At 43.8% G+C, this 19,039-nt stretch overlaps 1 protein-coding gene across 2 annotated transcripts; it reads left to right on the forward strand.

Annotated features, from left to right (window-relative positions):
* Positions 1 to 1,986: 1,986 nt before the first annotated feature.
* Positions 1,987 to 17,694, forward strand: PGBD1 (piggyBac transposable element derived 1). Of its 2 annotated transcripts, none has more exons than XM_005603640.4 (7): positions 1,987 to 2,423; positions 4,339 to 4,748; positions 5,957 to 6,113; positions 8,789 to 8,877; positions 10,439 to 10,568; positions 11,191 to 11,287; positions 15,837 to 17,694. In XM_005603640.4, exons 2-7 carry the CDS (start codon positions 4,353 to 4,355, stop codon positions 17,389 to 17,391), a joined length of 2,424 nt encoding a protein of 807 aa, XP_005603697.1. In that variant the 5' UTR covers positions 1,987 to 2,423; positions 4,339 to 4,352; the 3' UTR covers positions 17,392 to 17,694. The 2 variants fall into 2 exon arrangements, with proteins under 2 accessions (XP_005603697.1, XP_023479879.1); XM_023624111.2 differs by lacking the exon at positions 1,987 to 2,423 and adding an exon at positions 2,597 to 2,779.
* Positions 17,695 to 19,039: the final 1,345 nt, after the last annotated feature.

Below are 19,039 nucleotides of genomic sequence, written 5' to 3' on the forward strand. Positions count from 1 at the left end.
TCAAGTATTTTGAGGGCTGTGTTGAGGTCAGTACCTAAACATTTAGCTCCATGTCATAATTTGTCTGTTTGATTCTGTTCAGTTTGAGAAGGAAAAAGCATAGAATATCTATTATTCTCTTAAAAAGCAATGACAAGGAGGGGCTGCCCCCTGGCCTAGTGGTTAAGTTTGGCACGCTCTGCTTTGGTGACCTGGGTTCAGACCCACTCCATTCTAGTCCAGACCTCCCATAATCCTGCGTGGACACCCTGCCATGGGACCCTTCTCTGACCAATGAGGATTGGACCAGGAGGGGACCCCGAAGCCAGGCTTGGTCATTTAGATACCTAGGAATTTGACACTGAATCACAGATTCTGGTTGGTTTCTATTAGGCATTTGAACCAGAAAGAAATAGAGAGCTGGAACCATTTTTGTGATCACATAAAAATCAAATAGAGACCAACTCTATTTTAGTCTCGCTGGGCTGGCAGCAAGAAACAAAACAATAAAGCCATCTCCTGAAGCTGGGATCCCACGAAGGCCAGACTGAGAAGTAACCTCAGCCCTCAGCTTCTGCAGTCCATCTACACGCTGGTCTTGCGAGTCCATGGTATACCCTTGTTTCCTTCCAATAAAGGTCTCTTTTAAGTTAATTTGACAGGTTCCTGAACCTTGCCAACAAATAAAAAAATTCCTGATTAAGACACCCAGATCATTAAAAGTCTTCATGGACGGTAATTTCCAATATGAGTTCACAATATTATCTGTGGTATATGTCCCCATTGTTAGTCATTTAGGTGATCTAGACTTCTGTCACCATGAACAATATTTCAGTGAACATCCTTGTACAAACAACTTTGCTCACTTGTAGAAGTATTTTCCTTCATTTAATTCCTGTAACCAGAATCGATGAGACAAAGGGGTAGGCATGTTTTTCTAAGGCTGTCAATGCATTTGCCAGATGCCCTCCAGAAAGCTTATACTAACCTGTACATCCTGTTAGCAGTCTGTGAAAATGCCCATTTGTCCACACCCATCAACCCTGGGAATTAGTCTTTTGAGTATTTGACAACCTGGTGTATACAAAATGGGTCTGCTTTTTAAAGCGTTTTTTAAAGAATATTTTTACTATCAAAGTTGAACATCTTTTCACGTGTTAATTGGTCGTTTATAATTCTGATTTTGTGAACAGCGATGTTCATCTTCGCTGAATTTTTCTATTAAATTCTCCTTTTACTCAACAGCAGTACCCTTAAAAATTAATAGGAGAGCTGTATATCAAAATTTTAAATGCACATGTCCTTTGACAAGTCAATTCCAACGTGTAGTATTTACCCCAGAAATATAAAAGCATGTAAAGGTATTCCACGGTGTTCTCTGTAGCATTACTTACAAAGAAAAAAAAATAGCAATAGGGATAATTAAGTAAATTATGGTATTCCCATACAATGGAATACTATTTAGCCTTTAAAAAAATAAACTGGTATGGAAAGCTATCCAAGCTATCCTAACTGAAAAAGCTAAGGTGCAAAATTATATTGTGATCCCATAAGTGTTTTAAGATATATAGATGCATATTTATTCCCTAAACAAATGGTTATTGAGTGCTACTATTTGGCTGGTAGTGTCCCGGGAAGATATACACAAAATATTAACAATGGTTAAACCTGGAGAGTGGGACACTTTTCATTTTATGGTCTCCATGCAATTTGAGTTTTTATTGTGCATATATAATCTATATTTAAATTTTGAAAATTAATTTGTGCTGCTTGCTGTATTGTAATTATTCATCGGTCTCCCCCAGCAGCATGTGAGGACCCGAAAGACAGAGTCTCAGTTTTGCCTTTACCGTCTTGGTGTTTTTTAATTGAAATGACTTCCATAGTTGAAGGGCGTGCTTGGGTCGTCCGGATGGGCCTGGGGTCTGGCGGCTGAGAGTCCTGAGTCAGGCGGGGTGGCGGCAGGGGTCCGCCCGGGGCACCAGAGAGACGCGCGGCCGCGTTCCTAGAGAGGCACGGCACGGCCGGACGCCGGGACTCGGCTGCGGGCGGGAGGAGAAGCCCTCGGCCCCCGCCCCCTCCCTCCGCCAGCCCCGGCTGCGGGGAGCGCGGGCGAGTCCGGTGGCCCCGTGCGGCGCCGCGCCCCGGGCTCTGCGGAGGCTGGCGGGCGCCTCCCGACTGTGGAGAGCCCGGCCTCCGCGCTCGCGTGCGAGCCTTTCAGGAGGTCGGCCACGTCTTTGTTGTGCACGTTCCTTGAACTTTTGGTCCATTAACCAGCAATTAGACACGCACTTACTGAGTGCCCACTGTATGCCGAGCGCTAGGTGCTGAGTGCCATCTCGGTAAGATACCTTCTGGGCCCGCCACAGTGTCTTGGCTACTGGCATCTCGTGTACATCTCCGTGCGGTCATCCAGAAGTCCACCAGTATCTGTTGAATACCAGGTACGTGCCGGGCTCGCTGAGGTTATGCAAAGATAAACCCCTGTCCTCAGGGAGCAGGGATGGTGGCGATCGGGGGTGTGGTCTGTAATAGAGACGGAGAGGGAGGGCGGTGGCTGAGGCAGGTGTGGCCTCGCTTTTCCTTGGGAACACCCCGCCTCCACCTGAGTGGTTTAGAGGACAGAAGCGTTTTCTCCGTTTGTTCATTAGGTTTGGGTGTGGCGTTTGCGCTTGGCCTTGGGAATTTACCCTGTTAGAAGGGCGATCCTGGCCATAAAGTACAAGGTGGGTGGAAAAGATTTGAGTGGTCAGCATGGCAGTGACATGAGGAATTTGGGACGACCATGGCTTTCTTGGAGGTAGGGACTGTCTTTTATTTCTGGCTTAGCGTTATGCCTGGAAAGTAATGATGTGCTCAGTAAATGTTTATCGAGTGACAAAAAAGCCAGTAAAACTCAGTAAAGATCAGATTCTGGGGAGTTTGAATTTAGTTCATTAAGCAATTGAAACCCACTTTTTTGGGGGGAGGGGAGATGTGTTGAATATGGTCCAAATTGTGCTTTAGGAAATATCAATCCCGTGATGATAGAGTGTGTGGTGGGGCAGGAATACCACACAGAATATTATTGCAATAGTGAATGTAAATGGTAATAAGGGAATAAAATGGAAGGAATGGCTGCAAGAGGCATTTTGGAAGAAGAATTGACTGGCTTGAGTGATTATATGTAGGGACTGGTTTTAAGCCTGAATGCATGGAAGACGGTGGTGATGCCAGTAGAGATGGAGAAATCTAGAGTGAGTGCAGCTTTGAGGGGACTCTGATTTCAGTTTGAGATGTGTTGAAACTATGGTGCAGGAGAGGACCAAAACTGAAGGCATCCTGCTGGCATTTTAAGATGTCAGTCTGGAATGTGAAAAGCAAGTCAGAGCCAGAGATTTTAGTGTTCTTGGAATAAAGATATATTGAAATTGTGATTAAAGAGATCACAGAAGGAGAAAGTGAGGAGAGAAAGGGAAAAGAACCTAAAGGATGTCTACTGTTTCAGTTATGTATGGTTACATAAAAATATAAGTTAATTAAAACCCCAAACTTAGTGGCTTAAAACAACCTCAGCTTATTATTTCTCATGATTCTGTGGGTTGATGGGCAATGCTGGGGTTACTCATTTGGTTGCTTTCAGCTGGTGAATCAGCTGGGGACAAGGCCCATGTGGGCTTTCTCTGGGGTACCTTGGTTTCTGCATGGCTAGCTTGGGCTTCCTCACAGCATGGCAGTCCTGTGGTAGTGTGCCAAGAGGCACAAGAGCACTTCCTCTTACAGTGTCATTTCTGCCATATTCTATTGGTCAGAGCAAGTCATCGGCCAGCACAGATTCAAGGGAAGGAAAAATAGACTCCACTTCTTGAGGAGAAGAGGGGCAAAATGTCATCACAAAAGGTTTTAGGGGGTGCGAGACTTTGGAAATAGTCTATCTCACCTACGTTTAAGGTGGAATATTCTGTAAGAAATACCCAGAGATAGATGACCTTTGAGATGAGAGTGTATTAATCTGTCCATGAAGGCAGCCATCTGGCTCCTGCATGAGTAAAATTGTCCCTTCTTCCCAGCTAAAGTTTAAGCTGCTCAAGCATTCTTGTTGTTGACCCTTCTTCCCTCATTTCCCTCACCTTACATCTCTTACCTCTGGCTCAACCTCTTTAGGGTTCAAGGTATACTTCTGGCTAATTTCACTGATAATATAGGCAAGCAGACTCAGATTTTGAGCATGACTTACACTGGGGACAAAATTATAAATATGTTACATAAAGCTTGAAGCTCTTGTAATTTTAAAGTTACTGATCAATGCTTAGACCTCAGATGTACATTCTGAAAAGTGTTTCTGAAGCATAGACACTAGCTAAGTGAACCTTTTCGTAGCTTTTAAGCCCAAGATGGATGAAGCTTTCCCGGGCCCTGCTCCTAAAAATGGAGACAGCTTTGTGACAATGAAGGAGGAAGATGCCACATGGGAGCAGATGTCCAGCTCAAGGGAACGTAGCTCCCACACTCAGGAGCTTTGCCGCCTGCGCTTCCGGCAGCTCTGCTACCAGGAGGTAACCGGGCCCCGGGAGGCTCTGGCCCAGCTCCGAGAACTTTGCCATCAGTGGCTGAGGCCGGAAACACGCACCAAGGAGCAGATCCTGGAGCTGCTGGTGTTGGAGCAGTTCCTGACCATCCTGCCCGAGGATCTCCAGGCCTGTGTGCAGGCATGTCCTCTGGAGAATGGGGAGGAGGTGGTGACAGCGCTGGAGAATCTAGAGACAGACGCAGGAGACACAGGAGAGCAGGTAGGAAGAGAATGTGTGAGGTGGTGTGGGAGAAGAAATGGACAACATTTGTCTGTTAATTTTTAACTTTTTATTTTGAAATAGTCTATAATTATTTAGTATTGGGAGAATAGTACAGAGAACTGTATACGCTTCACCCAAATTCACTAGTTGTTCACATTTGTTTCATGCTGTGTCCCACTCTTGTGTGAGTGAGCGCTCCCCCTCTTGCTTTCTCTCTATGTGTGCAAACGTATATGCACGTGTGTGCATACCCACACACACACACATTTTTTTCTTGAACTATTTGGGAGTTAGTGTGCATATCATGCCCCTTTACCTCTAAGCACATCAGTGTGTATTTCTGAAGAACAAGGACATTCTCTTGTGTAACCAGAATATAGTTATCAAGTTTGGCGAAATTAAAATTCTTATGATACTATCCTCCAAAAAGTAATTCTGGTTCAAATTTTACCATATTATCCCAGCAGTGTTCTTCATGGCGATTTTCCCCCGATTCAGGATACAATCCAGCATCACATGTTGCATTTAGTTGCTGTGTCTCTTAGTCTCCCTGAATGTGGGACAGTTCAGTATTCCTTTGTCTGTCATGACATCGATATTTTTAAAGAGTACAGGCCAGTTATTATATAGAATGCCCCTCAATTTGGGTTTGTCTTATATTTTCTCATGATAAATCAATGTTGTGCATTTTGGCTATAATACCACACGTATAATGTTGTGTTCTTCTCAGTGCCTTGTATCAGGAGGCACACGGTCATGGGTTGTCCCATTACTGATGAAGTTAAGGTGGTATCTGTCAGATTTCTCCACTACACAGTTACCGTTTTCTCCCTTGTAGTAATTAATCTGTGGGAGACATTTTCAGACAATGTACATATCCTATTTCTTATTAAATTTCCACCCACTAGTTTCAGCATCCATCTGGGTTTTTTCTTTTGTTTTTCTGGGCAGAGATGCTTTGCTTGCCTTGTCCCTCTTCTTTGCCACTGTGTTCCCAGCATGTAAAACAGAGCCTGGCTCTCAGTAGGCCTGCGGTCCATATTTGCTGAATGAGTGAATGTCTCTGTCTTGCTACTTTGTCTTACCCACTGCTTCTTTAAAGGGTCGAATGGGGCTTGTCCAGTGTTCCCTTGAGGATGTCCCTAACTGCTGTTTAGTCCAGTTCCTACCAGGATGCCTTTTCAAGGTGAATCTTTTGTCCTCAGGCCCCTGTCTACACTCAGGGACGGGACATGCACCTACTGGTGACAGAATATCAAGGAGCTTCTTTGGAGTATCAGAGCGTCCAGTTCCTGCCTGGGGTAACCACCCTGAAGTGTGAACCTCCAGAGCTCCCCCAAGAGAACCCCCAAGAAGTGAGTGGTGAGTGCCAGAACTGAGTTTAGTGAGGATGCTGGGAGCAGGCCACTGACAGGTGCATGGTCTTCTTAGTAAAAGTTTGTTTATCTGTATCCTCAAGTTTTGTTTTTGTTTAACCCTGTACCTAAGCAAGCTTTTTAAAACATTTGAAATTGTAAAATGTTAGAATTCTAAGATCTTATTGTCCAACACCCTCAATAGTTAATAGTTAAGAAGGACCTTACTATTATAGTTATGCAGAGCTGCTTTACACCGTGCTTGTTAAGCTGTTGGGTTTGGCATCTATGCATTTCATGGAGGTCAGGTAGGAAAAGTGAATCGGGTGCGAAGCTGTCTTGCTAGCTAGCAAGCTTTATTCCCTCTAGATATGAAACAACAGCAACAAAAAGATTCTACAGTGACCCACTGTGCCTGGAGCAAAGAAAAGTGGTGCTATGTTCTGTGTTGTATTTTGGGTTGGAATTATCACTTGTGCTCTTCATTCAGTAATTTTGGCTCCTTGTATTGTTGCCTATCTTGAAAAATAATAATACATTACCTCGTGTGGGGTCTTGCGGTTTACAGAGGGCCTTTGTGTTCATTATCTCATTCATCTTCATTAACCCTGTAAAGTGGGCTGTGTTCTCCCCATGGTATAGATAAGGAATTGGAGGCTTAGCAAAACTGTGACAGGCCCACAGTCACACAACTGGAACTGTAACCCAGTTCTTTTGACATCAAATCCACTTTATGACTGCCTTCTATTTCCCCGGCCAATCTGTAGACCCCTTGAGAACAAAAACCCTAACTTGTACCTCTCTGCTTTGTGCCAAGTACCTTGTTGTACGTATAGTTGATGCTCAGTTAATGTTTGATGCTGGTGACTGTTATGGCACCTGCTGAGTCTTCTCCTCCTTCCTTCAGGTGTCACATATGACTGCTTTCTGGCCTTTAATTCTTTTCCTGCTCATGTCATGTTCTCTGCCTGTCAGCTCTGTCTGTGGCCTCATTGTCAGGCAACTCTCTCCTGGTAGTCAGATATTTCAGAGCTATCTCTTCCAGAAAGTCCCATCTTTCCCTCCCCTACCCTCCAAACTCTGGTCAGACAGTTAAAAGAGGGAACTCTGGCTCCTCTGAGAATTTCTGAAGACACAGCTCTTTTCCTCAACCTTAAATACAGAAATTAACAAATGAAACATGTCTGACCACAGAGCCTCATCAGACATGTAAGTTCTTGCTCTGATTTTGTAGTATTCCTGGTGCCCCTTAGCTCAAAGTGGTTTGTGAAATTGCCCTTTCCATTATCCAAGGAATGCTATTTTTTATGTCTTGAATTTTAGGTCGTTGGGCATTAGAGCAATTTTAGGAGAAGATGGTGGCATGAGTGTTTCACTTTGTGATACGATATTTTGGCGTCTGACTGGTGTGATCCCTGCCTTCATTCTCTGTATCTCAAGAGCAGGCCAATGCTCTGCCAGAGGCCAGTAGGCTTGGGCCTCGGCTCTCAGCTTCTACTGAAACTGAAATTCTTTACTTTCCAAACTGAATAGGCCAGAGCTGAGCCTGTGGGAACATGCCTGCCTTTGTGGTGTGGTCCCTACTGCAGCCCAGATCTCAGGATTGTCCTTCACGGTGAAAACCAGGGAGCATCATGGCCTAAAGGTGGTGTGAAGTGGGGGCATGGAAGAGCCACTTTGCGGTACATGTCATCCCCCTATTCCTAGCATCCTGCAACTGAGGAATTACCTCCCCAAGCTCTAAGACAGGAGGAAGAGAATCCAGAAAGAAAAGTTATAGCAAAGAGGGAGGACTTCTAGAGGTTTGAATCCCAGCTCTGTCACCTGCCAACCATGTGACCTGGAGCAAATTATTTAACAGGTCATTCACTTAGTCAGTCAACAAATATATTTGGCTTCTGCATGCTTTGCGCTTACCTCTGATCTCTCTGATTCTGCCTAGGAGAAATAGAGATGATAATTTGGACTCTTAGGATTATTGTGAGCATAGAAACTAATCTTTTTAAGTCACAGTGCAGTGCCTGGCACTATGCACTCATGGTCACTGTTTCAATTATTGGTGGTTCCTTTGGGATCAGCCACTTCTAACGAGGCAGATTCTCAAAACGTTCTTCCAGCTCATAGCTAACATCTCTTCTATTTATGTGTGTATGTGTGACTTTATTTTTTTAAAGCAATTTTAGGTTCACAGCAAAATCGAAAGGAAGCTGCACAGATTTCCCATATACCCCCTGCTCCAACATATAGCCTCCCCTTTTATCAACTTTTAAAATTTTTTTTATATTTTATTTCCTCTCTTTCATCTTTTCTGCTTTTCTGTTTCCTCTTTGTCTTGTCTTTCTGTTCCGCATTTCTTTTCTTTCATCTGTGTTCTCTGCTTAGTCTTTCCTTTACCACCAACTTATTCCTTTCCTCTCTTTATTTTCATCTATGATTTTAGTTTCTCTTTGTGCATGTGAAGGTGCATCACTGTAGAGCAACCACTGAATTTTGTGGGAGGGGGACCCTAAGTTTTAGAATTGTAGAATTCCTAAGAGAATGAAAACAGGTGTGATGCTCTATGTTAGACTTAGTTCTTGGATTTTTAACAAGCATTTGAAGATTTAGGGGCTGGGCCCCCACAAAGGGCACTCCTTCAGGCTGTCATGTCTCACTCAGGACTCTGGTCTCATCCGTTCACAGGGCCTGCTCCCCAGGGACCAGCCCCACTCCAGGAAGAAAATCCCAGAGACAAGGCAGCTGTACCTGAGATCCACTTAGCCAGGTCCCAGGTGAGCAGGGTGCCCAGGCTTATGGGGGCTTCGTAGCTGCCGTCCTTCTCCCTGGCCACCTATTCCCTGCCCTTCTCTTGGCTCACACTCCTCACCCCTGGGAGCCTTGCAGATGGCACAGTCCGTCTGTCTTCACCGTGTCTCAGAATATCACAGACCATGTATGGCTCATCCAAGGAGCTCGTGTTGATCACCACTATTGCCTCCTTCCGTGCCGTGTTTAGGGGGCACGTCCACATCTCAGGGTATGGGAGTGAGGGGCAGAGTGAAGCTCCTGTTTTCAGAAAGTGCCTCCACTCGTTGATGCTTAGTCACTGATGTTCATCTTTGGGGAGGTCTCTAGTTTCTCTCCCCAGCCCGAGAACCAGAAGTCTCCCTCACACTCTTATATTCTCCGTGGAAATTTTGCACATATCCAGTTAATATTTGGTGATGATAACGGAAATTCTGTGTATCCAAGACATCACATCTTCACATCTTCGCAAAATGGACTCCTGTTTTTTCCTCATTGTCCCAGTGGTTCAATCATTTTCTTAGTCATATAGCTTTAAAAAAATTGTCTCCCATTTAAGTCTGCAGCGGCTAAATCTGTTTTCTCAAGACAGTGTCTTCGTGGAGTCCTCTCCACTCTCAGTCCTTTTCTGTGGCTTCTAATTGGTTCTTAATCCTAGCAGACCCAGTGCCCCCTGTTCATGACAAATGTTCTACCTCCCTGAAAAGAAATATATAGAAAATAAAACTTATCTGTACAGATTTTTTAAATCAATATAATTGTCTAAAATGTAATATAATGGAGAAACAAAGAAAAATTAATTTATTAAAAGAGTAGTACGTATTTCAAAATGGAAATGTTTGGACATGATTGCACCAGAAGAAATAACAAAATAATTTAAATGTTTGTACTGATGTATAATCAGTAAGTTTGAATTGTGGAAGAATAAGATGATCAGAAATCTGGGAAAATGAAAGAGCAGAGGTGTGGGTAGACAGCAGAATGAAAACTAGTGTGGAGTTAAATAATAAAAGACCGGACAGAGAAAGAGGGAAATGACCTTAACTAACGTAGGGCTAAGATGATGTTGTGGGTTGAATTGTGTGCCCCCCCCCCCCCCCGCCCACGAAGATATGTTGAAGTCCTAACCCCAGGTACCTATGAATGTGATCTGATTTGGGAATAAATTCTCTGTAGAAGTAATCAAGTTAAGATGAGGTCGCACTGGATTAGGGTGGGCCCTAAATCCAGTGATCATGTCCTTTTAAGAAGGTTATGTAAAGACAGAGAGACACACAGGAAGAATGCCGTGTGATTTCCAAGGCAGAGGTTGGAGTGATGCATCTCCACTCCACGGAACGCTAAGGATTGCTGACAACCATCAGAAGCTAGGAGGAGGCAAGGACAGTCCTCCCCTAGGCCTTCAGAGAGCGTGGCCCTGCTGCGGGGTTGGTACCACTGGTCTACCAGTGAATACCAGTGTGGTATTCAATACCCTTCACAACTGGGCCCCTTACCAGTTACCCCTTACCACAGCAAAGACTAAGAGGCCATTTTTTGCTGTTTTAGGTATCAGTAAAGACTGAGGAGGAAGAAACCCAGGCCCTTGTCCCAGAGGAGCGGCCACATCTGAGTCTGGCTCAGAGGAACCTCTGTGGGAACTTCGCTCAGGAGAAGATTACAAACCTCAGTCTGATGAGTAAGGACAGGCCTCTGGCTGGTCCCCTGTCTGTGCTCTCCTTTTCCCATCATTAACCCTGAAATTTCCGTCAGCTTCACCCTCCCTTCCCCTTCTTCTGGCCTATGCCTCTGCACTTCCTCAGCCCCTGTCATTTTGCATCTCTCCCAGTCACATTATCTTCTTCTCTTGTTAATCACTCAGCTTATTGATTGTTCTCTGATCATCCCGCTGTATTCCGTAATTCCCTCAACAACTCCTTCTCTGCTCCCGTTTTTCTTCCCTGTGAAGGGTCCCATATAATTTGTCATTTTCAGGCATTCTTTTATACCCGGAAGCCCCTCAAACTCCTCTGCCCGATCCCTTGTTTACCTGAGAGGAAGCTCTCCACTCTCTGAGAACACTCCTGTCCATGTGTAATTTTCTTTCAACGTGCTTTGCCCTGTTAGATCCTCCCCCAGCTAACTGACCTTTCTCATTATCTTCCCGTACTGTGCCACATTGTGTTTGATTGCACTCCTGGGACACCTGTTGATTTGTGTTTGTTTGTTTTAATTTGGAACATTCTATTCCCAACCCTGAAGATTGTTTTTCCGAAATTCAGGCAACAGATGACATTTAAATTACTAATTTATTATTTTAGCTGAAGAAGTTGTAACTGAAGATGGATTGTTCAGCGCAAAGCAAGAAACTTCTGAAGAAATGGAACAAGGTGCTGAGGCCTCAGGAATACCCAATAGGTGAGTCTCCATGGTTCTCAGGGGAACAAATCCTGCAGACGTAAGAAGAAATTGGGGGGGCGGCCCCACGGCAGAGTGGTTAAGTTTGCATGCTCCACTTTGGCGGCCTGGGGTTTCGCCAGTTCGGATCCTGGGCACAGACCTAGCACTGTTCATCAAGCCATGCTGAGGCAGCATCGGAGCCGGAAGGTCCTACAGCTAGAATATGTACTACAGCTACTTACTGGGGGCTTTGGGAAGAAGAGGAGAAGAAAGAAAGATTGGCAACAGATTTTAGCTCGGGTGCCAATCTTTAAAATAAAAGAAGAAGGGGCTGGCCCCGTGGCCGAGTGGTTAAGTTCGCGCACTCCGCTGCAGGCGGCCCAGTGTTTCATTGGTTCGAATCCTGGGCGGACATGGCACTGCTCATCAAACCACGCTGAGGCAGCGTCCCACATGCCACAACTAGAAGGACCCACAACGAAGAATATACAACTATGTACTGGGGGGCTTTGGGAAGAAAAAGGGAAAAAATAAAGTCTTTAAAAAAAAAAAAAAGAAGAAGAAGAAATTGGAATGGAACCAGAGAAACCAGTTGTCAAAAGTCTGCTTCCCAGGAATAATACAGGAATAGTGCCACTCTCACTTCTGTGATCATAGGAGGGCCCATGCCAAGAAGGTGACCTGTCAATATACAGTCATTATGCAAAACCTTCAGTTGGTGCACTGTTGCCTCCCAGAATCCTGTTCTGACTCAGTCTATGCTGCCTGCTCACTCCACCCCAGGCTCCCTTATGATTTGGTGGAGCTATAGACAGAGAAGCCAGAAAAGGCAGAAGAAGATAGAGAAGGCAGAGAAGTTAGACAAGAGCATGAAGCCTGCAGGTAAGGCTGCCATGATGGTTAAGAAAGCAATGTCAGAGCTGGAAGAGGACTTAGGGAGGACAAGTAGGATATTTTTAATCTCCATAAAAATAGTCATGACCAAGAATCAAAAGGAAAGTAGCTGATAAACAAGGAGAAATAAAAGACAATAGTAGATGATTAATAAATGTTGGTTGTGGGAGTGAATGAATGTGTAGCATAGACACTCCTAAAGCAGAAAGGGAGGGACCACATCACAAGCAGAGGGTTGGCTTCTGGTGAGGCCATGAACTCCTGAGAGACTTGAGAAAAGAGCAGGAAGGAAACAGTGTAGGATGATTAGGCTGGAGAGCAGGGCGGGGGGTGGGGATTCTCCTTATTGACACCGGTTCATCTTAGGGAAACAGGGAGCTAAATCTCAGTTAAAACAGAAATGCTTTGAAGCTTAAGAAGAGCAGTGAAATTTTTCCTAAAGCTCATGAGGTCTGAGCCCAGCTCCACTAAAGGAAGAGAAACAATGTTCTGTGCCTTAGCTTACTTAGAGTTATAACTGCAGAGTGGGAACCTGCCGTTGTGCCTGTTGGGTACATTTAGCCTCAGGTAACTGAAACCAGGACTCACTGTGCCTTTACTCCTCTGCCCAGCCACACACACGTACACACAGACACACACACACTCATTTCCTTACCTCTTCTTGCCATTACTCTGTTTACTTCTCTCACCATATTGGGCTTAATGCATATCCATTATTGATATGTGTTCGTGTAAAATATGCACTTTGGTTTTATGTGCATGTGTTTTAAATTATTTAAATAGCATTATCAATCATACTGTTCTGGTTCTTGTTTTATCACTTAGTATTAACATTTTAAGACCTGACTGTATTTCCGTGTGTACGTTGATTCCTTTACTTATCACTGCTGCATAGTCTTTTGTAGTGTGCATCTATCATGGTTTGCCTATCAGCTCCCCCAGAGATGGTCACCCAGATGGCCTCCAACTCCCCACCAGTAAAAACAGTGCTACAGTGAACATCCTCAAACATGCTTCCTGTGAGAATTTCTTTGGGATAAATACCGAGGAACAGAATTGCTGAGCCATAGGATGTGTTTTTACTAAATTTAATTTGGTACTGCTAAATTGACTTCTAGAAAGAATGCACCATCTACACTCCCAGATCAGCAGATGAGGGTTCATTTATCTCTACATCTCCTACAACATTTGGCATTATTCGTTTTTCGTATTCAAGGGTCCAGGCTCTTAGTAACTCTTGTTTCACCATCCTGAGTGTGTTGGTTTATCGACCTATGACCACAAGATGGCTCCTGCAGCTCCAAGTACTGTGCTGTTTAAAGCAGAAAGCAGGTAGAAGGCACCTCTACCCTTATCTGTTCCTCTTATCAAGAAAGCAGATGCCTTCCCAGAAGTCCCAACAGTCTTCCCCTTATTTCTCACTGGCTGAAACTGAGTCACATGACCATCTCTGGCTGCAAGAGAGGCTAGAGCATAGAGTTTCTAGAAAAGGGGAATGGAATTATCGTCACTGGCTTAGACCAACTCATGGCCTGGATCTGGACACATCACTGCCACAAACAGAATCGGGTTTCTGACTACTTAAAAGGAAGAAGGCAAGCAATGTTGGCAGAAAAGTAATGGCCTGCCACTGTCATGGAGCAGATTATTAGGAATTTGAAACTTTCTCAGGATGTCACAGGCTAAAATGAACTAGACAGAATTAAGGACCAAGAATTGGGTTTGGGGAATCAAATGATGAACTGATAAGAGAAGAAAGGCCAAGAGATAGTTGTGTTGATTATGTTTTCCAGGCATACCTTTAGAAGTTTCCAACTTTCGTTTCATTTCATATTATTCTTCCTTTTTTCCACTCATTCAGCAAGCATTTCATCACTCCTATAGAGAGTCATATATTACACAGACACCCTACCCTCAATAAGTCACGTGGGGGTATAGCAGTTGGGGAAACCCGAAACTACCATGCAATGTAATGAAGTGCCCTGTAGCTGTGACAGAGTGTGCAGGAGAGGCACCCAATTGAAGTTTGGAATATTAGAGAAGGCATCCTGGAAGAGAGGACATCTGAAACAAGACTTAGTGAGTAAGCAGCAATTTGCTAGATAAAGAGGAGATAGAAAGGAGAGAGGCAGAGAAATAGAATATGCAAATGCCTAGAGAGGATTAGAGAATTAGAAGAGAGGAGTCACAGGAGCCAGGGAAGGAGACTGTTTCAAAGAGCGAGTTTCTGCTTGAAAAGTTCTCGGTCCTCTTTGAAGTAGGAAAAAAGGTGATATTTGGAGATACCAAGAACTGGGCTGAAGATTTGGGAAGAGTGATGATGATTTGAAATACTTGGTATGGGGAACTGGGAAAAAAGGGACGAGAGGAAATGAGAAGGATTTCTGGGCAGTATTGAGTAACTAGCTGAATTTGGAACCTTTCATTTTTAGCAGAGTCAGTCTACCTCTGGCACTGCTCACTCCTGAGTGAGGAACAGAGAAGAGCAATAATGGGTTTGATCCAGTGCTGAAGTTTTGCTGGTCCAGTGCTACAGAAGGACACTGCGGTGGGGTGATGGACTGTCTGGCAAGAGAGGGGCTAAGGTGATGGATCATGGAGTCTAGACTGAATAGGAAGGGAGGCGGAAACAGGAGGGAATGGAGGAGTCAGAGTGAGACGGAACAACAGGCATCATGGGACAACGGCGTGAGGAGGCTGGAGAGAAAAGACACTGGGGAGAGGGAGTGAGCTCTTGGAGTTTAGATTTCAGCAGTGGAAAGATTCAGATATTGATGGGACTCAGGGAGGGTCCCTGAAGTGGAGGATGTCAGGGAACTCTAAGATGGATGTGTTGAATGGGTCCTACGGGTGGATATGGAAGACACCCACGTTGATAAATGCTTTAAGTAAATAAATATACGTAGTGTAAATTATATGAAAACATACTCTTCACTGCTTTTTCCCCGTGTCATCTAAAACTAGACTATTTGCCAATAGGACATTAGTAAATGGAATGCAAATTTCTACAATTAAAAAAGAAGTTTGTGTAAAATAATACTTTTCATTTTAGTAACTTTAGCTTCTTCCTTGTAAACCCCATAAAAATCAGATCAAAAGCAGTAAGTTTGTTTCTCCCCAGAGCGGTGTGTCCACTAGATAAGAATGTACAACTAGAAGATGCTAAATCCTTTCATGTTCAGGAATTCTGTGAGAGGTGATTGGGGCTAGTAAATCATAACCCCCTTCCGTGTCCAAGTTCAGAACCAATTGAGAGAGACACAGGAGTAAGACGGATGGTTCTGGGAACCTCAGCATTATTCTTGACAGAAGCTGGACTGATAAAGCAGCTCAGAGGCAGAGCTAAACAGGCAGAGTGGCAGAGGAGGAGTGTAGCAGAGCTCCCACTGCGTGGGCCTGCCCAATACAACCTGGGGCAAACAGGAGCGTGGAACGCCTGCCACTTGCCCCTAAAGAGGACAGCCCAGTTCCTTCTCCAAGATTCAGCAATTAGTTAAAGCATGAGTGAGTGAGAGGTAGAGGGAGGTCAGAAATGTTAGGTCTGGCCACTTCTCCTCATGGAGTAAGAAGTAAGTAATCCCCACAAAAGAATACTTAGGTTTCAGTGGATTTTTCACATAGTAGCAAATAAGACTGAGGATTTTTATAGCATATGTTCTTTTTCCTTTCCCAGAGATGGCACATCCCAAGTCCCTTGTAGTACTCCCGTCCCTACTGAAAGGACGGTTGCACATTTGAATACCCTGAAGGACCGTCACCCGGGTGACTTGTGGGCCCGGATGCACATCTCATCCTTGGAATATGCTGCAGGAGACATTACCCGAAAAGGGAGAAAAAAAGACAAAGCTCGAGTGAGTGAACTGCTCCAAGGCCTGGCATTTTCTGGTGACTCAGATGTGGAAGAAGACAATGAGCCTGAGACCCAGCCTGCTCCAAAAAAGCTAAAGGTATCCAGTGTCCCAGAGAAGAATTGGACCAAAAGAGACATTAAACCCAACTTTCCAAACTGGTCAGCACTGGATTCTGGACTTTTGAATCTCAAGAGTGAAAAGTTGAACCCAGTAGAGCTCTTTGAATTATTTTTTGATGATGAGACATTCAACTTGATTGTCAATGAAACCAATAATTATGCTTCTCAGAAAAATGTCAACTTGAAAGTCACAGTTCAGGAAATGAGGTGTGTGTTTGGTGTCCTGCTTTTGAGTGGGTTTGTGAGGCGTCCCAGAAGGGGCATGTACTGGGAAATCTCTGATGCCGATCAGAACCTGGTTAGAGATGCAATTAGAAGGGACAGATTTGAATTGATTTTCTCATGCCTGCATTTTGCAGATAATAGCCACTTAGACCAAAAAGATAAGTTTACAAAGTTGAGGCCTCTCATAAAGCAAATGAATAAAAACTTCCTCCTGTATGCTCCTCTAGAAGAATACTATTATTTTGATAAGACAATGTGTGAATGCTTTGATAGTGACCAATTCTTGAAGGGGAAACCTATTAGAATTGGCTATAAAATTTGGTGTGGTACAACCACACAGGGTTATGTGGTTTGGTTTGAACCCTATCAAGAAGAATCAACTGTGATGGCAGATAGGGATCTTGATCTTGGTTTAGGTGGAAATCTAGTGATGAATTTTGCTGATGTTCTTTTAGAGAGAGGTCAGTACCCCTATCATCTGTGTTTTGACAGCTTCTTTACAAGTGTCAAATTGGTGTCAGCCTTGAAGAAGAAAGGGGTAAGGGCAACAGGAACAATTCGTGAGAACAGGACTGAAAAATGTCCCCTTATGAATACAGAACATATGAAAAAAATGATGAAGGGGTATTTTGATTTCCGAGTGGAAGAAAATGATGAGATAATTCTGTGTCGTTGGCATGGTGATGGCATTATCAGTCTGTGCTCGAACGCTGTTGGCATAGAGCCAGTCAATGAGATAAGTTGTCTTGATGATGAGGAGAGCCCTCAGATAAGTCAGCCATCCATAGTGAAATTGTATGATGAATGCAGGGAAGGTGTAGCTAAAATGGATCAAATCATTTCCAAGTATAAGGTGAGAATAAGAAGCAAGAAATGGTACTCAATTTTGGTGAGCTATATGATTGATGTAGCCATGAATAATGCGTGGCAGCTACACAGAGCCTGCAACCCAGGTGCCTCTCTAGACCTCTTCGATTTTTGGAGATACGTTGCACATTTCTACTTGGAACACAATGCTAATCTGTCAGATTAAGGCAGGTAAAACGGACACAATGCAGACAATAACAAGACAGAAAAATCACGGCTACACTTCAGTTTGTACTCTCCCAAAGCAAACCTGACGTATGTAATGAAATTAAGTACTTTTAAAAATCAGACATTTATATAGAGTTTCACAGACTATTATAACAAGTAATGTTAAAAATTATCTGTAAAAGTGTTGAACTCTGGTGCTACTTTTTACTATGGCTAATTTTGGTGTTAGACGTGGGAAATCATTTATTTGTTGAATTGATTATTTTGTGCATTTAAAGAATGAAATTCTGCTTCTTTCTTTTTTGTTTTTGTTTTTTTTTTTGGTAATTATCTCTGGAGCATGCCATTTTAAAAATGCAGGCAATGTCATAGTAACCATAGAATGGCGCTGAATCCCTGGGTGAAAACTGAGACAGAACCCATGAGGTAAGGCTGATCTAAACATAACATAGGTAATAAGATGCTGAAGACCTCAGCATTGGTGTAAATCTGGATCAGACTGTGTGTAGATGAGGAGGGTCAGGCGGGGATGTTGGAGGAGGAGAGTGCCATGAAGGAACAGCTGGGGGCGAAGCAGTGCCTCTGAATATTGAAAGGTGTGTCCTACTCTGACCGTGGAAGTCGGCAGCAGAAGCCAGAAGAGTAAAGAAAACTGAGGAAATATAAAACAAATCCGAGTAACAATAGAATGACCATGAGAAGAAAGGAGGGGATAGCAGTAGAGTTAAGTTGACAGAAAGCCTGTGTTGAAATCAACTAAGGAGATAAATGAGTAAGGCCAGGACTAAAGTCACCAGGATAGATAACCCAAGGGAGAATACTTGAAAGAAGTGAACGATGTGAACTGTGACTGCTTAGTGCTGAAGGCTAGTACTGGTGAATTAGTCTGGAGGGTAAAGAGAAGATGGACCTGACCTCATTTCTGTGGGTCACAGCCGCAACAACTCTTTGCATTCCTTTCACATCTAACATTTACAGTCCCATTCCTGGCTGGAAGCCAGGTGGTCAGGCTTGAATTCTTGCAACAGGAGTGTCTGTTATGTGAGTGCTGAGGTGGAAGTGTAAGCCCTGTGTAATGGAGTCACAAATTCACTTACTCCACAATCAGATGCTCAAAGAAAATATGTTCATATGTTCACTGCTTCCTTCAATTGATCTGATATTCCTTGTGAAATCCATGACTAAGAGGAGTTGGTCTCTGCTTTCAAGTGATAGTGTCTGGTATCTATAAATATCTACCTACAAGAGTATTAATAGAATGCAGGTTTTGATTAAATGATTTAAGTGAGTGGTACAGATAGTAATTGCAAATGTGGACAAGAAATATTTACAGAATAACCTCTTATTTCACCTTCGTTTTTATCCTGATATTTAGAGCCCTCCAGCCATCCCCACTAGGCATTTATCAAAGGTTGCACTTAATATCTGCCCCTCTCTAAATCCACCCTGCTCTTCTCTGGGGTTCCATATTAAATGAGTAACATCAGTACCCACCCAGGTACCAGGGATGTCGTCTGTGATTCCATCCTTCCACCACCCACCTCTAATCTCTCTTGACTCTCTGTGTCTCTCCACTGCTCTGCCATTGCTGTCACTTAGATCACAGTTCTGAGATGTTGCCTGGCTGCCCGCCACAGCGTCCCTCC

Source organism: Equus caballus, chromosome 20 (genome assembly GCF_041296265.1).
Source record: "Equus caballus isolate H_3958 breed thoroughbred chromosome 20, TB-T2T, whole genome shotgun sequence".
Taxonomy (NCBI): Eukaryota; Metazoa; Chordata; class Mammalia; order Perissodactyla; family Equidae; genus Equus; species Equus caballus.